Source organism: Grus americana, chromosome 4 (assembly GCF_028858705.1).
Source record: "Grus americana isolate bGruAme1 chromosome 4, bGruAme1.mat, whole genome shotgun sequence".
Lineage (NCBI taxonomy): Eukaryota > Metazoa > Chordata > Aves > Gruiformes > Gruidae > Grus > Grus americana.
In genome coordinates, this window is record NC_072855.1 from 6,604,020 (window position 1) to 6,623,172 (window position 19,153).

The 19,153-nt window shown below is 39.9% G+C and overlaps 1 protein-coding gene across 4 annotated transcripts in view; it reads right to left on the reverse strand.

The window, feature by feature from the left end:
• KDM3A (lysine demethylase 3A) overlaps nucleotides 1-16,319 on the reverse strand; it is a 33,146-nt gene extending 16,827 nt beyond the window's left edge. Inside the window, exons 1-11 of one of the 4 annotated variants that reach the window (XM_054825525.1) lie at nucleotides 16,180-16,319; nucleotides 15,391-15,579; nucleotides 12,576-12,731; nucleotides 10,274-10,384; nucleotides 8,565-8,667; nucleotides 7,557-7,681; nucleotides 6,987-7,059; nucleotides 6,814-6,902; nucleotides 3,995-4,146; nucleotides 2,392-2,963; nucleotides 939-1,140 (exon numbers count right to left, since the gene is read on the reverse strand). In XM_054825525.1, the coding sequence (XP_054681500.1) occupies nucleotides 939-1,140; nucleotides 2,392-2,963; nucleotides 3,995-4,146; nucleotides 6,814-6,902; nucleotides 6,987-7,059; nucleotides 7,557-7,681; nucleotides 8,565-8,667; nucleotides 10,274-10,384; nucleotides 12,576-12,731; nucleotides 15,391-15,561 (1,754 nt within the window). In that variant the 5' untranslated portion in view covers nucleotides 15,562-15,579; nucleotides 16,180-16,319. Of the gene's footprint in view, nucleotides 1-938; nucleotides 1,141-2,391; nucleotides 2,964-3,994; nucleotides 4,147-6,813; nucleotides 6,903-6,986; nucleotides 7,060-7,556; nucleotides 7,682-8,564; nucleotides 8,668-10,273; nucleotides 10,385-12,575; nucleotides 12,732-14,215; nucleotides 14,788-15,390; nucleotides 16,139-16,179 lie in introns of those variants that run through there. The other 3 variants (XM_054825528.1, XM_054825526.1, XM_054825527.1) reach the window with 3 other exon arrangements.
• Nucleotides 16,320-19,153: the final 2,834 nt, after the last annotated feature.

Below are 19,153 nucleotides of genomic sequence, written 5' to 3' on the forward strand. Positions count from 1 at the left end.
CCCTGGGCTTACAGATAGGCTTCAAGTAACAACTGAACGCCCTTTTTGAAAGGGTTCCTCATGGTGTCTTAAGAGCTAAAGAGGTAAAACATCAAAAGGCCTTGACTGTTCTATTCAGGAATCGGGCTCTGGAGGGATATAGATGGGGAGTAAAGGATCTGAAAAAGATCCTTTTAAAGCAGCAGATTAGGTCTGGGAAAAGCAACCACCACTCAGTCACTGGGTTTTCCTTAAAGTTGCCTTGCTGACCCTCCACATCAGCTCTTCTGAAACCCAGTGAGTGTACTGACTGAACATTTCTACAGAAAACCTAAAGTAGTACATACTCTCAACTGTAGAGCAAAAAACAGAGCGACACAATATAAATTATTTTGTCCATCACGATTCCATGGCTCCAGGTGAAAGCCCCTGGCTACTGTCTGCAACTCTTCCACAGCTGTAAACATATGTCTAACATTTCACACGGCCAACTGCTAAATTTTGGGAGACATGCACAGAATCTACCCTCTCACTAGTATCTCCAATACTACTGAGCTGCAGCACTCAAACTAAACTCATGTTATCCAACTGGCACTCAGCCCAGAATAGCAAAATAAAGAGCTCAAAGTCCTGCCAAAATATTTTCTACTCAAATTAAGCAGTTAAAAAAAACTTTAAGAGCTAAAAAACCCACAGGCAACCTCTCATTAGTTAGGTATATTAGCCTTATAGCTTAACAGCTACACATTGACATCTAGCAGTTTTGAACCAGAGACCTAAATAAGACCAATTTGAGCAAATTTTTCATCTGTCCTGAAAGATGAATCCATGTTACAGCTAACAGTGAGCGCTCAACAGCCACCCCTTCAGAAAGGCTGAAAAGATCAGATGTCCAACTCAGACATGTGGGGCACCTTATTCACATTTAAAGAATATCAAGGTCTAAAAATTGTTCTTACCTTCTGAAGTGAAAGAATCGACAAAAGACAGTGGAGTCTCTTTGCTCTTTGTTCTTTCTATAACTGTCCAAACGGCATTCCCTGCATTTATGCAAGTGAGGTGCGATATTATTGCAGGAACCATCCTGTACAAATGCTTCTCCACTTTGCTGCAGCTTCTTCACTTTAGAAGCATCTGCTAAAATTGACTTGCGAACGATTACTGCAGGGAAGAGTAGTGTAGATTAGACAAGCTTCAATTTCTTACATAAAGGTGCAAGCAAATGTATTTTAGTGAAAGATCCATGTCAACTTTTCCTATAAGTTTCACACTACACTGAGACAAAGTTATGCTAAAATATTTGCAGTTGGCAGAACTCTCTTTTCAGGTCAGTAGAAGCTTTTTCAAGCTATAGTTCCACCAGAGTCATAGTCTGCAGACCCAAGTTTAACAGCTCCTTTTGCTCCTCCACAGAGGAATATTGTAAAAGAGCATCTGCTTTTATTAAAGTTCTTCAGCCATCAGGGCTGGAGTACCTGAGCACTGAGTCTAGTCCAGGGCATGAAGCGATCGTGTTTCACAAGTAATAAGACAGAAGTCAACCTGGCCATTTCTCAGTCCTGTTTTCACTCTTCACAATGCAATAGCTTTCAGTACCTTACTATAACAGATGTCAAACATCTCTCTTCCTCCCACATTGCAGGTGAGACCTAGCAGGGCACAACAGTGACTGCTTGGCTGGCTATGTACCCGTGTTAATTATGGAATAGCATATGGTAATCCAAGACCAAGCAACATGAGATTGGAAAGAAAGAAGAGGTGGGTGTGTAGAGAGATTCCCAGAACACTGAATGATCAGTGCACAGCACAATATATAACATCAGTAGTCTAGCTCTGAACAACTACAGCCTCTCTCATTCTGTCCCACGTGGAAAACTTGAAGAGCTCTCCAAGTGGAACTGGGCCACATAAAATACAGAAACAAGGTGGGTTGTTTTGGGGTTGGGTGAGTTTTTAATTTTGGTTTTTTTGGTTGGTTGAGTTTGTTTTGTTTTCAGAACAGTTATTAAATGAAAGGCTTTTCTTGAACAAAGCTTTGTTGAGAACAACTTCCATCTCTCACCATGCTTCTAAAATTTAGGACCATCACTAAAAAATCCCAGTCTCGTTATTCCATCCAGTATCTGCATTCCAAACAGAACCTTGTTTTTGTAACCCATTTTGTTCTTGCATACATTTTGTAACAACTTATTTCTAGAAATTAATGATTAGTTCTTTTCCTTTATCAGGAAAGGACATTTCTCTCAAGTTTATTGCATTCCCCATGTAAAAGAACCCACAAATGACTCAAATTCCAGATTCACTCACACAATGTAAATTACTGATTTTGCATATGCTAAAGGATCTACTTGAATGTAGTTACACAGAAACTACAAGGACTTTCAAGTGACAGGAAGTTTTAAAAATACTTACTATTATCCTGGACCTTGGCACTTCCAGTCCAAAAGCTTTCATTTTCATTTCTGTCATACAAAATCTCATTTGAATTCCTTCTAATAAAAAATTCCATGTCTATAAGTTCATCGATCTTGTTCCCTTTGTGGCTGTTCTGGCTATTGCAATTGCTTTGAGATTTAACTCCAGACTCATTAAGAGAGAGAAGATGAGCATCTGAGGTTGAGGGTCTACAATCTAAAGTCCTCTGCAGTTCAACAGTGCTACTGACTCTGGGTATTGCTATGGAAGAGTTAAGATGTTGCAACTGTTTTACAGAAATGCATTCTTTTGGAAAGTTTGTCGTGGGCTTCATAAGAGGTTCATTTGTATTTTTCAGGCTGGTTCCTTTTTCATTAGCTGAATCAGTCAAAGATGAAGATCTTGAGGTTGTCAAAGAAGTATATTTACCATTTTGATCATTAACATTTTGCGTTTGTTCTTTAGATATAAACCCCACTTTAGGAAAGGCCGTCAGATCTTCCTTCAATGGTTTAATTCCAGTATTAAGACAAGAAGGATGAGTTTCCGGTAAGCTTCGTCTACATGTGCTGAAACACACGACATGCAATAATTAGACAAAGAAAAAGGTGTGAAAAAATCAGGGCATCGGTTGCTCGATCTAGTCACATTCTTCTTGAAAGAAGAAATCTAGTTATGTACTTTTAATTCTGATGCTGCAAGGTTTTAAATTTGTGGGCAGTTAAATAGGTTTATGTTTGAGGGGTTTATTTGTTTAGGTTTTTGTGGGGTTTGATTTTTTGTTTTTTAAGAGTTGGGCAGGATGATAAAGCTGTATGCACATGTAGACACAAACTTAGGTACTGCAGCTACTCCACTACCTTCTCTCACAATTAAACAGTTACTTTCTCATTTTCTCCATGCAACAGCTGTATAACCAAATGCATTTCACTTGCATGTCTGTGTGAGAAGATTCTAATACTTAATTCTGGTTGGCACTACAAGTCTATATGAAGACAGTAAAACCACTCCCACATGAAAAGCTTAAATGAAAAAAAATTCATCTTTTCAACATTTATCTTGTAAGATATATATATACACAAAACTAAGTGGAAAAAACCCTATACCACTTCTTTTTAAGCTAATACAAAATTTGAGTTTTCCTGTCACACTATTTCTACCATTATGTTCATTTTTGTGACAGAATTGGAGGTAACAAATAAGTTTAAAGCCACTGGTGTTCAACAGAAATATAATGGAGAACCTGTACTTGATCTGCAAGAAGCTAGTATATAGGACACCTGCTTGAATGTGTTCTATTTGCCTTGGGGGCAGAGGAGGAATGCATTTGGGAAAAAAAAGTGGGCAACACAGCTCTGTATAACCCATCAGTAACTTTGGCTTGTGAAATTGGAGGACAACTACTCAAAGATAAAAAAAGAAAAATATGGCACAAGCAAGTTATGTATCCAGGGCAATTAAGTCTAACACATTTCTATGCCAATATTACAGAAGACTAGTTACTACAGTTCTTTAAAATAATCTCTGAGTTTATTTTGCTAAGAATTGGAGTTCTTTTTGGAGGAAAAAAAGTCTGCATAAGCATAAACAGATTCCTTACCCCTGAGGAGTTTCTGCACCAAGATTGGGTGGCGAGTTAGCTGGCAGGGGCAGGCCTTGATGCTTTTGGTCTTTATTAGCAGGAGTACATCCTAGCAATGCTTCACCCAACACGGTTGGTACTGACTGCACATGTCCCTGACTGGGAGAAACCTGCAATGGAGATTTTAACAGTTAGGAAAATTCAGGATAACAAATACTGGTTTGCAAGGTTCAGCTTAAAAAGAAAAATACATTAATACCCTTCCCACTGTGTTTATTAAAGCTCGTTGAAGATCATTCCTCACATGTCCAAAAGATGGAAAGGCCTCAGAGCGTCCTTTTAAACCTTACAGGTTCCATGAAACACTGTTCATGTTACTTAATTTTCCCCTGATTAACAACAAACTTTTTTGGGGGGAAGGAAGGTGTATTAAGAAAGTGGAAAGGAAGATAGAAAACTATGCTCTTCATAACTGCCAGCACAATGATCTTTCTAAAAATAATTGCAGTAATCAGAATTCAGAAATAGCTTTCAGAGCTCATCTGAAAATCCTAGAGAAAATTAAAACTGTGATGTTAGTCTGACAACATTACAAAAAAAAATCAAGATGTGAACTTCTTTGTAGTGAGAAAATCTTTGTACTGGGATTCTAGAAAGTGTTAAGTAAAGAAATCCTGTGCTGATTAAATCACCAGCCTCATAAATCTACAATTCTTTTAGGAATACAACAGACCCATTAAATTAGCAAGTGTCTTTAAAAACAGTTGTTTTCTGTGGGGCTCCTCCCTCAGCTTTAACATCCATATTCCACTCCCATATGCTCAACTTACTGCTGGAAGTTGCACAACAGACTTGTTACCATCAACTCCAAAATACTTCCTTTCTGCTTTGGTATAACACAGCTGTCAGGCATTGAGACAAGCTCTCAAAAAACCACTGGAATTAATTAACTCCACATTAGAAATCAGAGTACTATGACATACTACATAAAACAAAAAAATATGGCTTCAACTTATCACTCCCATATATTCACATCTACCAAAATCAGAGAAAATTAGAGCAAATGGAGCTTCTCTTTTCCTCATTAGAAAGTGCACTCACTTGTAACCATTGAGAAAATAGCAGCAAGACATTTCCCAAAGTGCACAAAAATGATAAAGGATCCAGTCATTTGAAGGACAGCAGACCAGAAAATTAGAAGTAAATAACTTTGCTACTTTAATAAAAAAATACAGTGAAACAAGCTATGATTTCAGATCATGATAACTCTTCTGCAGGACATTTGGAATAGGAAATAAAGACCAGCTTTGCATGTATCAAGAAGGCTGCTCAATGGCTAAATATGAAGAAAGCTAAAGAATAGCAAACTGAGCACCCAAAAGATGCTAAAAGTACTCAAGTATGAGCTATAGAAACAACATGAGCAGAGTATGACTGCAATGCACTAGCTACTTCATCCTCATTTGCCGTATGCTCTTCCTCAGCAGTAAATACAGAATCACAGACTGGTAGAGGTTGGAAGGAACCTCTGGAGATCATCTAGTCCAACCCCTCTGCTAAAGCAGGGTCACCTAGAGCAGGTTGCACAGGATTGCATCCAGGTGGTTTTGAATATCTTCAGAGAAGGAGACTCCACAACCTTTCTGGGCAGTCTGTTCCAGTGCTCTGTCACCCTCAGAGTGAAGAAATTCTTCCTCATGTTCAGATGGAACTTCCTGTGTTCCAGTTTGTGCCCATTGCCCCTTGTCCTGTCACTGGGGACCACAGAGAAGAGTCTGGCCCCTTTCTCCAGACATCCACCCTTTAGATATTTATAATCATTGATCAGATCCCTTCTCAGTCTTCTCTTCTCCAGGCTAAACAGACCCAGCTCTCTCAGCCTTTCCTCATATGAGATGCTCAAGTCCCCTAATCATCTAATTAACACAAGATAGATCACTCTCTTCACTGAGGAATCTTATCCTGTACTTGCTACCTCATGCAAGACCTCTTTGTGAAGCCGTTCAAGATTTCTAATAACAATATCCAGTCGTTAGCAAGATCTACATAGTTGACTCAGCACAGGACTGACTGCACAGAAGCCAAGAACAAGAAACCAAAAAACCAAAACATAACCCAACCTTCCCACCCCACCACTGCTCTAGAGCTTCCAGAAGGCTACTCCTGCCTAAAATGCAATTTTTGGTCTGAAACACTGGGGCAAAATTATAGGATAAGTTTGAAGTACTATTCTTTAGCCAAGACATTATTTTTCATTTACATTTCTATACTTAAGTTAGCCACATCATCTTTTGACCTTTGAGAAAGTTTTCTGAGATCTCAGTGATACTTGGCAGGTCACTCACAAAAGAAATAAATGTAGACATGGAAGTACTAGAAAAGTAGTCATACTCCCTTTTTGTACTGAAACAACATTCTTCCAGACTGCTGCTTGTGTAGCCTGAATCCTCAAAGCATGCAAGTGTGGCTGAAGGTTTTGGGTTTAAGTACAAAATAGTTAAAGAAATAACGTGAAAAGTAAAGATTATGAACTTGAGAACTGTTTTTGCATTTTCTCACGCCACAGAACACATGACCAGGCAGGCTAACTCCTAAGCAGAAGGAGGGGGCAGAAAGCACAGTTAAATAAACCCCAGCCTTCAAGGCTCAGTAACTTTTTCCTCGATTATCACACGACAAGATGTTTTGCCCATGCCTAGACAAGTTTCAGAGAACTCAACACACCCTCCCATGGATTATATTTATTATTCCACTTTCCTATCTAATCCTTATTTAAGACTGTTCTGAGAAATGACATAACCATTATATAACAGTCATATAACATAGTAAGACATTACCTCAGGAGAAGATTTTGTGTGCTTAGCATCAACACCTCCGCTATTCTCAGATGACTTCCTTTTCATGCTCCCAATTCTTTTAGATTTATCTGGAAGAAAAGGTGATCAAGATTAGTCTATTTCTTACAAATATGCTAAGTAGTGTATGAAGGACAAACAATAATAGGTCTTACCACATTTTCCATTGTTATCATATATGATTTCAACGTGAATTAACTCTGGATCAAGAGTTTTTAAAGCTGGAATCTTGGAAAGGAACAAAAACACAGAAGCAGACATTTAAAGAGGTGAAAGTTACTGTTTGAATGTATTTATCTTAGATGTTGTGGTACAGACTAAGGTCTTAACTTCTAGGTTCTTTGAACAGCAAGCTGAATTTAACAATGTATTGTTATGATAACGTCTCTGCATGAAAACACACATATAAACCAGTGCTTCAGAGCACTGTCTACACAGTATAGAAAGCAAAGAAACCAGGATCATAGGTTTGCGTTGCTCGTCAAGGAAAAATTCCAGGTCTCCATTTTCATAGAAGACCATTTGTTATTTGATAATTCTACCAGCAGCATTCAGTAATACAGAAACACTTTGGGGTAACAGATTATTCTGCACTACATTGATCCCCATTTTTTAAAGTTTATTACAGTAAGGACAGAATTAAAAGTGGTGTTGGTGGGGCTATAAATACATGATCCCACCCATCCCCCATCCCTGTTTGTAAACCCACAGCAACCAGTTCTTACCTCCTGACAGTTGACTTCCAGAGTTCTTGTAGCTGGATTACCGTTTACAACCACCGCTGTGAACCACTGAGTAGATGGATCCAGGCTATAAATTCTAATTTTTGAACCAATGATATTTTTTCCACCTTAAAAATTGGAAAAAAACCACAATACAAGAAAAGGGAGCTTAAGAGAAAGGGAGCACGAAGATCATCACAGTTACCAACGTGAATTTGCCAACAGTACGGCATGCAAGATACAAGTAAACAAAACAAAGAGAATCTTGAGACAACTTCCACATGGCTGAGGGGAGGGGGATAAAAGCATGATTAAATGGTGTTCCAGCTACCTCCTTCCTGGAATAGTTCAATGAAGTTTTCTGGCGGTTAAAGCATGCAGCAGAGGTCAGATTGACCTCCAGATCTCAGACAGTGAGGCAGATCGGTGGACATAGAAATGAAGATTGAACGATTAGATGTAAATTTTTCCTCTCTTAACAGTATTGGAAATGATAACTCTTAAGTTGCAATATTTATCTTTCCATCAAGCATTTCTTGCATATGCAAGCAGATGACTACAAATATACTTGTATGAACCCAGTAATTAAGAATTTGAAGCTAGCAAATATAAAAATAACAATTTTAACTTGACTAGAAAAAGTAGTCTCAATATAAAACTTTGGAAGGTTTTCTAAATGAGCAGCAAACAAAAAAAGATTGAAGCTACTTAAAGCAATAAGCAATTCCCAATAATTTCAGTGATAATTGTTACAAATTTGATATCTCTTTCACAAGTGCCAGGACATCTATACATGCCTAAATTCTGTACTCTTACAAAGGATTTGAAACTTAAATCTCTATAATCCTTCACATTTTGCACTCACTGCTGCAAAAGAAAGTGGAACTAGTATTTTAAAAAAGGCTTTTATCCCCAAGCCAGATTACTGTAATTTACACCATTACTGCAAAGATTTCCCTTTTGACTTGAGTGTTTATTGCCAGAGTTTTCTGCAACAGAGCGTGCTTATACCTTGTACCAGGCGTGTTTCGTCTAGGTGTTTCTTAACCAAAGCCTGAATTTCTTCATTAACATTTTGATCATCCTTAAGAGGAAGCCTAGAACCATCCATATCCTATTTAGGAAAAGAAAAATATAGAAGTTGGTATTAAGGATAATGCTTTTGATTAACAAAACCCCATAATATTTAGAAAAAAGATAGCAGCAATTCATACAAGTTCAACAAGTTTCTCATTATCCTGTGTTTCTTCAGCTCCTAGGATATTGTACTTACTGAGGCAGACATCATTTCCTTACCACTAATCTGGAACAACCATCAGCAAACCAGACTAAAGTGAGTCCTCCAGGTCCACTTTAATATAGTTCTGAAATCATCTGGCTTAGTTCTCATTAGCAATGCAGTAAAACAAGGTTTAACTGAACCATCCATTTTTTAATTTAGGATTTTAAGTTCTCAGAAGCAGCAATTTATAAGTAGTCCTGAGCAGATGTAAACACAATATTTTAAGTTTTATGTTTCTATTTATTATAATGACACCAGGATCCAGTCCATCACAAGACACCATTATAAAACGTTCATATGAATGAAAAGAGAGTCAGCTACATTTAAATCATTCACAATTATTCAGTGTCATGCATTTATATTTTAGGGGGTTTTCCTCTCTATTGTTCTCTAAAACAAGCTGTTTGACAACATTTAGAATTAATTCTGAAATGAAAAGTTTAGAGTAAGTTTTTAACAATCACTCAGAGTGCCATTAAAAAGGATTATTTTCTTCTTTTTTGTCTCAAGCACTGCTCTGATATTTGTAAGAAGCAGAACACTCAAGAGCTAGTAGTCAAGAAACTGTTATTCAAGATGTCAGCAAAGCAATCTTCTCCACTGCAGTACCGAGATAAGGCTTCTACATAAATAAATCTTTACTCTGTTGTTGAGCCAACACAGGCAAGACAATCTACAACTCAAATGTAGCTTTTAAGTGATTTTGTTAGTTTCTCAAAGTGAGTTGTCTATTTGCTGACTGTTAACAAGTCAAAGCAGAACATTAATGATGGCACTACCAGTAGTCTGAACATGGGACACCTATTACAAGTTTCATTCAGACTGTTTAAAGGTCTTGAGAGTATTTTTCTGAAAAGGTTAAATCCTTTATCAGTAGCAGATACTATTCCTCAAAATGCCTGACCAGTCACATAGAGCAATTGTTTCAACCCATCTCTACGTCATTTTCACTAGCAAACTTTCCTCTTGGTGCTCAATAAAGGGCCTATAATTCAACCATCTCATTTATGTCCTGCCCAATTCCACATTTGTTTAGGTTTAGAAGTGATCTGTTTATTACATAGCAAAACTTATTCCAGACATCCCTGCAACTCCTTTCATAGTAACAACAGTCATGTTCACAAGGAGAAAAGGCAAACTATTCCAGATTATCATCACCAACAACATGATGCAACTGCTGTCACTTCAGCTGACTAACTGTCCTAATACACTCCCTCATCCAGGTCTCTTAAGTGACGATATGCTAGATTAGCCTCAGAAGATTTTTAATCAACACCTACATTACATTCAGAACTGGTATTTATGAGTTATGGCAATACACAGCTACTCCAAATTTTTACCCATCTAAAGTTTGCATTTAGAATATATTAACTTGACATATGTTAAATACCAAGACAAAAGATTTTTATTCCATCTTTATAATGCCATACAAGGTTACCTGAATGGGTGTTAAAAGGTCTTTAGAAAGAAAAACACATCTCTCTTCACCGAGATAGCGTACTGAAACCATTGATCCCAAACCAGCTTTGTCCACTAAGGATTTGTAAGTCTAGAAAAGTGATAAACATTTTCTTAGAAACAGAGTAACAAAATCTCATCATTCCTCATTTACATTCCAAAAGTTATTTCAGATTTGCATCTATTTCTCTGTTAAGATATCACATCTACATGCAACTCTCGAAACAAAGCAAGTTTCTAATAAAATATCTAATACATGCCTAATAAAGGAGTTACTGGATTATACTTGAAATTAATTTCTTTTATTAGAGTTGGGAATTCAGTTCAGGTGGCTGCCATTAACAATCATTAATCATTCATCTCAACATGAAGAATTTACTAATATTAAAGAATTCTAATTGTGGATATGTTAATGAAAAACTCTCCTTAAGGTACACTGGGGGAATAACTACCAAATCAATGAAGACCTGCCGCACAGCTTATATTAAAGTTCTCAAAGCTCATTGATAACATTCTGAAGCCTTAGTTTAGGCACGTATGATGACTTTGATAGCCTCATAGTTGTTATACCGCTGCAGTACAATGATAAAATTGTGTTCAGGTATACCAAAGGTTTTAAGAACAGACAAGAACGAAAAATTTCCTTTAAAAGCTTCTGAACTCTTCCCAATATGTTCAAGGTTAAAGTCTGTCTAGTCCTGCAGTAACAGCTCTGAATGAGTAGCCATTGGGAGCCTGGAACATCAGAAGTGGCAAGAATAACTCCTCCCTACATGAAACATACCTTTGTGCCCCATTTAAAAGAAAAAAAAAGAAAATAATTCTGATAGTGTTTGTGTGTCCAAAGGACTGATTGAGCAACCAAAGACTTTCTTCCCCTTTGTTGTTTTTACCTTAGTTAGGGCAAGCATTGGCAAAGTAGCAGTATCACCACAAGAGGAACAAGACTCTTTCCAGGAGTGACAGGGCATTACAAGAGTTCTGCAAAGCTATGCCATTTGTCAGAAACATACTCTCCCGTATAATTGGATCAATAAGTTGTGATCCAGGTTTGAATAAATTAATCCACACACCTCTTTTGTGACCCCTTCTTTCCTGCCCTGTATGGCAGTAAAGGGAGAAAGCCTTTTTTGCCAAGGCAAGCTCCAGTATTATGCTTTATTTTATCCTACATCCTCTGCTTAATGAGCTTTAGAATGTATACACTGCATGAACTGACATGTCACACCATGACGAAAACCTTATGCACAAATTGAAGACAAGTACCCAGTAAGAACCATTCATGTACTTGGAAAGGGACAACAGCTAAGTTTAAATAAGCAGGTTTTAAGAACTACGTATCAGCAAACTCTACTAGTAGAACTTCTGATATTAATGCACAGGTCAGGAAATAAAATTAAGGACTCATCTTTCCACTTCTCCCATCCTATTTGTCCCTACTTCCAATAAATATCTGCTTAGATTAGCTTTGATTAAGAAAAAAGCTCAGCTAAAATGCAGCAATATGACTTACACTGCATACTTTATACCTAGCAAAGTTAAGAGTATTAAAACATGGACTACAACTTCAGCATAATTAACGTACAGCAAGTTTATTTCACAACTACTTTTATGAGTAGCAATATTCAAAGTAGTCAAGTAAAACTGTAAACCATACTGGCTGAATACATTAAGAAGTGTTCCCTGTTCACATCTAATGCTTACTTTGCCTAGCCAGCCATGCATGGCAGTTACAGAAAGCTTAGTTCTCTAGCTTGCACAGTGTAGCTCAGGTTTTTATATGCACAGAATCTAAATCTCACAAATCATCTGTGCCAGGCAGCCATCACATCAGTGTCATTCAAATTATTTTTGTCTCAGATCAAGAATCACTGAAGAATTAACAGTACTTGAGGCAGAACAAAGTAAGAATTTAAGAGAAAAGTACAGGCTATCCTTAGAAACATATTATCTACCCTTTTCCTCTTTATTCTTAACTACAATTTCATGAAAGAAGGAAGAAACATGAGACTAGATGGAGAAGGAATTAGCTGTACGGAACAGCGGTTTGGGAGGGAAGCAAAGTCATAAAAATATGTTCTTGTATCTCCAGGCACAACGTACCAATTTCAAACACTTACAAGCTCTGCTTAGCTCCAGCTGTACAAAGAGATTTAGTCTCCCTTCAGATTACATGTAAGAGTACAAGTGAAACTGTACTTGAGAGATTCACACTTGTAACAACACTGTCTTTAGAAGATGAACAGTAGAACCAAAGTGAGTTAGGCCAAGCATATACTTGCCATCGCAGGCCACTGGACAGAAGACATAGAATTGGCTTGAGATTTTCTTTCAGCCAGTACCAGCTTTTGCTCCACCAGGAATGCCTTCATTTTATGGTTGTAGACTTCTATCCATCTTCTTTTTTCCCATGACTCATCATCAAATTCTACACAAATCTACAGAAAGAAAACAAAGTAAAGGAGTGACTAACAATAAAATTCAGTCACACACAACATGGAAAAGGATAAACAAACACTAATTTCCCCCTCCCCCCCCCAAAAAAAAAACCTTACAGAAAAGAGTACTTAAAATACAAACATGATTATTGTCTTTCTGTCACACAATCAAGCAATCACTAAAGCATTCCAGGCTGACCTAGTATTTTATAAGTGATAGTCAATGTTAAGTGGTTTGTCATCATTACTATTGCATAAACCATTAATATTCCTATTTAACTCTACAACCTTCCCATCTCAAAAAGTCCTCTGCTGCTCAAGGACCATTAAATGTGTTAACTCCACCACCACTGTTTATGATCAGGGAAAAACAGACACACAAAACCCCTTAAAACTCTAAAGGGCTGTATACAGTAGCAGCACATGCATTTTCCACAAACTCTAGAGTACTTGAATAAACAAGCTGTTTTTCCAGAAATATTTTAATAAGAGTCCCAAAGAATAACTTCAGTTAATTCATTGAAAGCATAAATGACAGTAAGTCAACAAAGGTGATCAAATTACATAAATGTGAAGAAGGTCATTTGCTGCCTGCTTTTAACTGGCATTTATCTTCATGAATCTCTGAAGCATCTATACAAACTTTTCAAGAGTAAAGCAGTTGTCACTTCATGACAAACATGGTGGCTTGACTAATTTCTTTGGGATGGCATCATTCTTCTTTCATCAACAAGGGGAGATCAGCAGAGGATTAGGAAAGACCACAAATAGAACTTTGCTTGAATACAGGAATTGGAATGTCTTGGTAGAGAACACTGTTCTCAGAAAAATCACTCCCTCTTCCCGTAAAATATAATGATCCAATCTAAATACATTTAACTAATTTACACTAACAGCAGAGAAACCTCAGCTGAGTGAATCTCAGAAACATTCCCTTGTGTTTAGCTTCCCTGTAAGTGGAAAGGCAAGTAAAAGCATGCACACAAAAAAGCATTACCACAGACAGGAGTTGTAAAACTAATGGGTGCAGAAATGAATTTAGTAATTTCGAAGTTCACAGAAACAATGAAAGAGATAAGCAAATAACAGAAGTACCAGAACCAGAATGGCTTGTTTTGTCTGTGGTATCAACACTGCACAAACAGGAAAATACAGTTGAGAAAATACTTTCAAAAGTAGTTGACAGTCCTTCTATTCTGTAGCTTGCTCCTCACGCTATACAAGAAGATGAAATATTTCTGCTCCTTCAGAGACATTTTGTTCACCCCAATCTATTACTATTTTAGGTCTAACTATACATTACTCTTCCACAGAGCTGCAAGAGAGGAAAGGAGATGGCACGTGTTTTGATACAGAAGCTCTCCAAGCCTCGATTGTCTACGTTGCAACTTCTTTAACACTTTCACTGGAGAATGCATTAAGTCAATCGCTTCTGGCAGAACCGTAACCAGTCACAAGGCTCACAGTAAAGTCCCCAACAGCACCTGCTCCTTCTCCTTTTACGTCCCAGAGAAGGTCCTTAAGAAGAGTTTTTCTGCAGCACCAACATCCTCCTCCTCATTCCAAGTACGGCATGGGCACAGCCCCGCTGGCCAAAGATGGGGAAAGCTCCACCCCTGCCACAGATCCACAACAAGAAGCTTGACCTCTAACAACTTGGGACTCTTCATAACAAAGTTTACACTTTCAAAAAAAGAGTTAAAAACACGTACAATTTCTTCTTGTTTGACAAGGAGCTCGTGCTTCTTCAGTTATTTAGAGGACAAAGTTCTGCCAGTTAAAAAGAAAAAGACAAGGCAACAGTTTCGATTGAAAGATGTTTCTGTTCTTGCTGTCACAGAACAGCCTGCCTCCAACGTCCCTTGTCCAAACAAATAAGAGGACCATGTAACAAGATGTCATTACTATAATGGCGTTTGTGCTTAGCGAGTACTTTGTATACTATAGTAACTGCCCAGACACAGTTGAATAGTTTTAGTGACTACAGTTACCAAATACCCCCTTGAGAGCTTCACAGTCGAACTGTGGAAGTCCCTTGACTCCCACCCAAACTATATAGTTAACAAATGACACTAAGTTTGCAAAAATGGATTGCATGTTTAAAAATCTCGTTGGTAATCATTAATAAGTGGCCACCATACAAGAAGAGTCTGAAAAACCACCAATACCATACAAGAATTGGTACATCTTTCAAGACAGTAGAAGTACTTGTTCATTACCAGCTACTTCAAAGAGCAAGAAAAGTCACCAATCCCATCAACATAAGAGTGTTTCGGTTTCATAAGTAACTGCAATCTCTGGGGGGAAAAAATCATTTACAACTGACAAAGTCTTCAGTTACATTTAGGAAATACACAGAAATAAAAACCAGGCACAGCAGGTGCAATAAAAACCTGAAGTTTCCAAAATGCTGGTGGGAGAAAGCATATTGATAATTAGTTTGAGGTAATTTCCAGCATTAGTACAAGCACACTGAGGGCTTTAGCCAGAAGTGCACATGTTTTCAAGCACGTTAAGCAGACAAGTGGACCAAGAAGACCTCTCTCCCCCAACAACAGCATATACACACACCCACACGCATGCACGCACACAAAGTTTCAGGTCACAGGGTAAGCAAGCACTCTCGTTTTAGAAGGTCTCTTTAGAAGTTCCCGGTTACCTTCAAGTCTTGTTTGGATATGTCCGTGTGTGAAACTGCTCGGATCCTGCCTGACTTCCAGGGCCATTCCGAGATGCGATTGGTGTCCCACGACCGGTCGTCTTCCTCCGACAGGCTGAGGAACCTCTTCCCCACCAGCAGCGACCAGCTCCCCTCGAGCCTCAGCACCATTTTAACTCATCGGGAGGCCTCCAGGGAGGAAACCGACGGAAGGAGGAGATTAGGAAGGAAAAAAGAAAAAAAAAAAAAAAAAAGGAAAAAAACCCAGAAGAACAACAAACAAAACAAGGCGTCGGTCAGCTGCCAGGCCGCGCTCCGAGCCCTGCCGGCGGGCTCGGCCCCCGCCCGCCTTTCCTCACAGGGAGCCGCGGGGCCAAGGCGGGCGGGAGCAGCGTTGCTTCCTTCTTCCTCTCCCCGTCCTCCCCCCTTCCCTCCCCCGCTTCTTTTCAAGCGGCTCAAGCCGAGCCTTCAGACACCCACAGGATGCTTCTTTGCCCACGGTCCTGTTAATCATTGCCTCAGTGGGGGTGGGTGGAAGGAAATACCAGAAGCTGCTGCAGTGCAGCTCCCAGCAATACCCACCCCGGCCGGCCGCCACCCTGCCTCCTCAGCCTGCCCCCCACCGCCTCTTTGTTCCCTCCCTCCGAGGACCCGAAGCGGGGGGCGGCAGCTGAAGAGGAAGCAGGGAAGAAGGCGACCGGGCCAAGCTCCTTCCGGACGCCTCTCCGCCCCACGAACAATCCCCTCCTGCCCGCCCAGGCAGCCCTCTAGCCTTGCCCCTGCCCTCACCTGTATCCCCCCCGACCCCTGCCGCCGGTCCCCACCCGGCGCACTCCGCGGTTACACGGCGCCCAGGCAACAAGCTCCGCAAACGCGGCGCTTCCCCTCCGCCCCAGCAACAGCCGCTGCGGCGAGCGATACTACTCGACCCCGCGCTCGCGCACACACCCCCTCACCCGCGCGCCCGCCCCCCGCCCTGCTCCGCGGCCGGCCCCTGCCGCTCTATCCCCCTCTCTCATTGGCCTCTCCGTGCCAGTGGGGCGGGGCTCACGACAAGCCTCCTGCTGCGATTGGCCTAGAGGGGTGGTGCCCGCGATGCTGGCCACGCCTCGAACCGTTGCTCAGCAGATGGCGGATTAAAAAATAAGTATCCTTCCGCAAAGCTTCGAGTGAAGGAGTCCGCTAGCCCGCCCACGCCCACGAAGAACCCAAAGACGAGGTCAAATGGAAGAATGAACATGTTTTAGGCCGTAGCGTGCCTTCATGCTTATGTTTCTACCTCAGGCGAGCTGACCGCTAAGCTATAAGGGCCGCCTTTGGAGCCGGCGGAGGGATCTGAAGGAGGCAAGAGGAGTGAAATGGACGCTTATACGTGCGGTTCGCGGCGTACTCAGATATAGCACAGGGGGAGGGGGCACCTGTGGGGTGCTTCTGCGCACGCGCACATGGGCAAGGCGCACCTGCGGGGGCGCTGCGACAGCCTTCTGCGCACGCGCAGACGGGTAAGGGCCTGACACCTGCCCTGGGGCCGCGTCTGCGCCTGCGCACTAGAGCTTCGGCGGCGCCGAGGGACGGGCGGAGGCGAGGCGGAAGCGTTTCACAGGCCACCATCTTGTTTGGCTGTCTTGAAGGCTGAGGAGAACTGGGGAGAGGGAGCTCCTGCTTGACGGGAGAAGTTGTAGGGGAAAAAACAACACATGCTAGAGGTTTCTTGGGAGGATGGCAGGCTTTAGAGAAGCTCAAGTTGTAGTTGAGGTGAGTTATGTAGTTATATCTACAGATAGATGTCTTATGCCATCTCTGATCCCTTATTCCTTTCATGCAAGACCAGTGTGCTCTTATGATAGACTGTAGCCAAGATCATGAGAGAACCAAGTAGTTAAACAGAACATAGTAGACAGCTAGCTGATCGTGTTCTGCGGTGACCTAGCCAGACACATGTACTTGTCTTTTACCACAAGACTTTCCTACTAGAGGATGGAGGAAGAAGACCAAAAGTGAAGGAAGTACCCAAGGCCAAGAAGCTGTTGAGTCATCCAGTTTATTGGAAATTGGTGGTGTTCAGCTTATGCTTTCTTTAGGGTTCCTCCCATCACAAGAGATGTCTGAGCTCCAGAAATCCCCATCAAACAACAGCGAGGGCCCTACTGCAGGTGGGATATTTCTGCCATGTTCTGGCCTCATCCTCTATTTTCTCAAAGAAGCCAATCCCACACTTGTGTTAAATGAATTTTAAAAATTTTTCCCACCAATATGCTTCAGGACTGTCCACTGACCACTTGTCTTACTGCTACATTCAAACACGTGTATGAAATCAAAAAGACACAAAAAATTCCTCGTGCACCATGATGAGGCAGTTACTGTTCTTCATGCCATGGAAATCAGGCAGCCCAAATTCCTTGGTAACTTTAAGGCCTCTTCAGTGAGTCCTAGCAACAAGATAAACTTAGTAATATGTAGCATTTTCAGCAGGGAAGACAAACAAAAGTGAATAATAGAAAATGAATCTAATATATCAGCAACTTTATGTAACCTGAGGAAATACTCATTAACAGGCACTGAAAGGAAAAAAAGGTATGTTTGCCTCTCAGATTTGAATATTTAATATATAGACATATAGACCAGACCTACAAAATGGAATTTGTGATAAGATATTGTATAAAGCAAGCTATATTTGAAACTACCAAATTACTTGTTCCGTTGTGGGTGTTAGGCTCTTGTAACAGCAGCTGTACACAATGTATACATTGTACAGTATAGGTGTTGCATACCCTTCTCATTTAAAGCCCTTTGTTTTTATGCATACACAACACTTTGCCCCAAAGACTAGCTGATTAATACATACAGGAAGAGCGATGTTAGGCAATAAGGAAGCAATATTAGTTGACACAGCAGATCAAACTGTTGGTAGCACTTCAGTTGCCTAATGGTAATTTTTTTTTTCCATTAGCACCAGAATAAAGGAAAGCTTTAAGGAGAGATTTGAAAGACAACTTCCCTAGCATTCTTCATTCCTTGAAGAAGTTAGATCAGGACCAAATATCTTTTTTAAATTTTCTAGCTTCTTTAAAAGTTATAGATTTGGGGTAACCAGTAAAGTCCTGGGTCAAAAAGTCAAAGATATAAAATTCTAAATTCTGACTATAAACATCTCTGAATGTGTTGCATAGTTTTAAAATATATTTCCCAGGATTTTAACCATCCAATACAGGAAAATTAAATAGGGATTGTTTTTTTTTTTACCTGATTATTTTATCACCATTTGCAATAGTCTCCACAAAAACTAACGTCTACTAGAAGAAATTTGTGTATATATGCCCACCTTCACTCACACAGTGTGTCAATAGAAATATCAAGATGTTCAGAAATAAGTTTCAAACTAACACTATGATAATGGCACAGCTGCAACTATCTCACTCTGGATTATAGACATCTCTCAAGAACAAAATGTCATTCAAAGTACCTGCAAAACAAACCAGTGCTGTAAATATGCAGAACCGATTAAACTACAAAGCAGCAGATTTCATCCTGTTCTTCTGCCTGCAAGAAGTCTTGAACATCATTTTTTACAGCCAGCTCTACCTACTGGGTTGAACTTCTAATAGGTAAGCCTTTAGCTCCTATTTAAGAAAGGAATAATCTCTGCAAACAGGTGCTCTTTAAACAGTAACTTCAGAACACACTTGAATAAATTCCTCCTTTCAGCAACCATTAAGTAACTACTTTTCTTTTATACACGGTATCACTAGGAAAAAAGCATAAG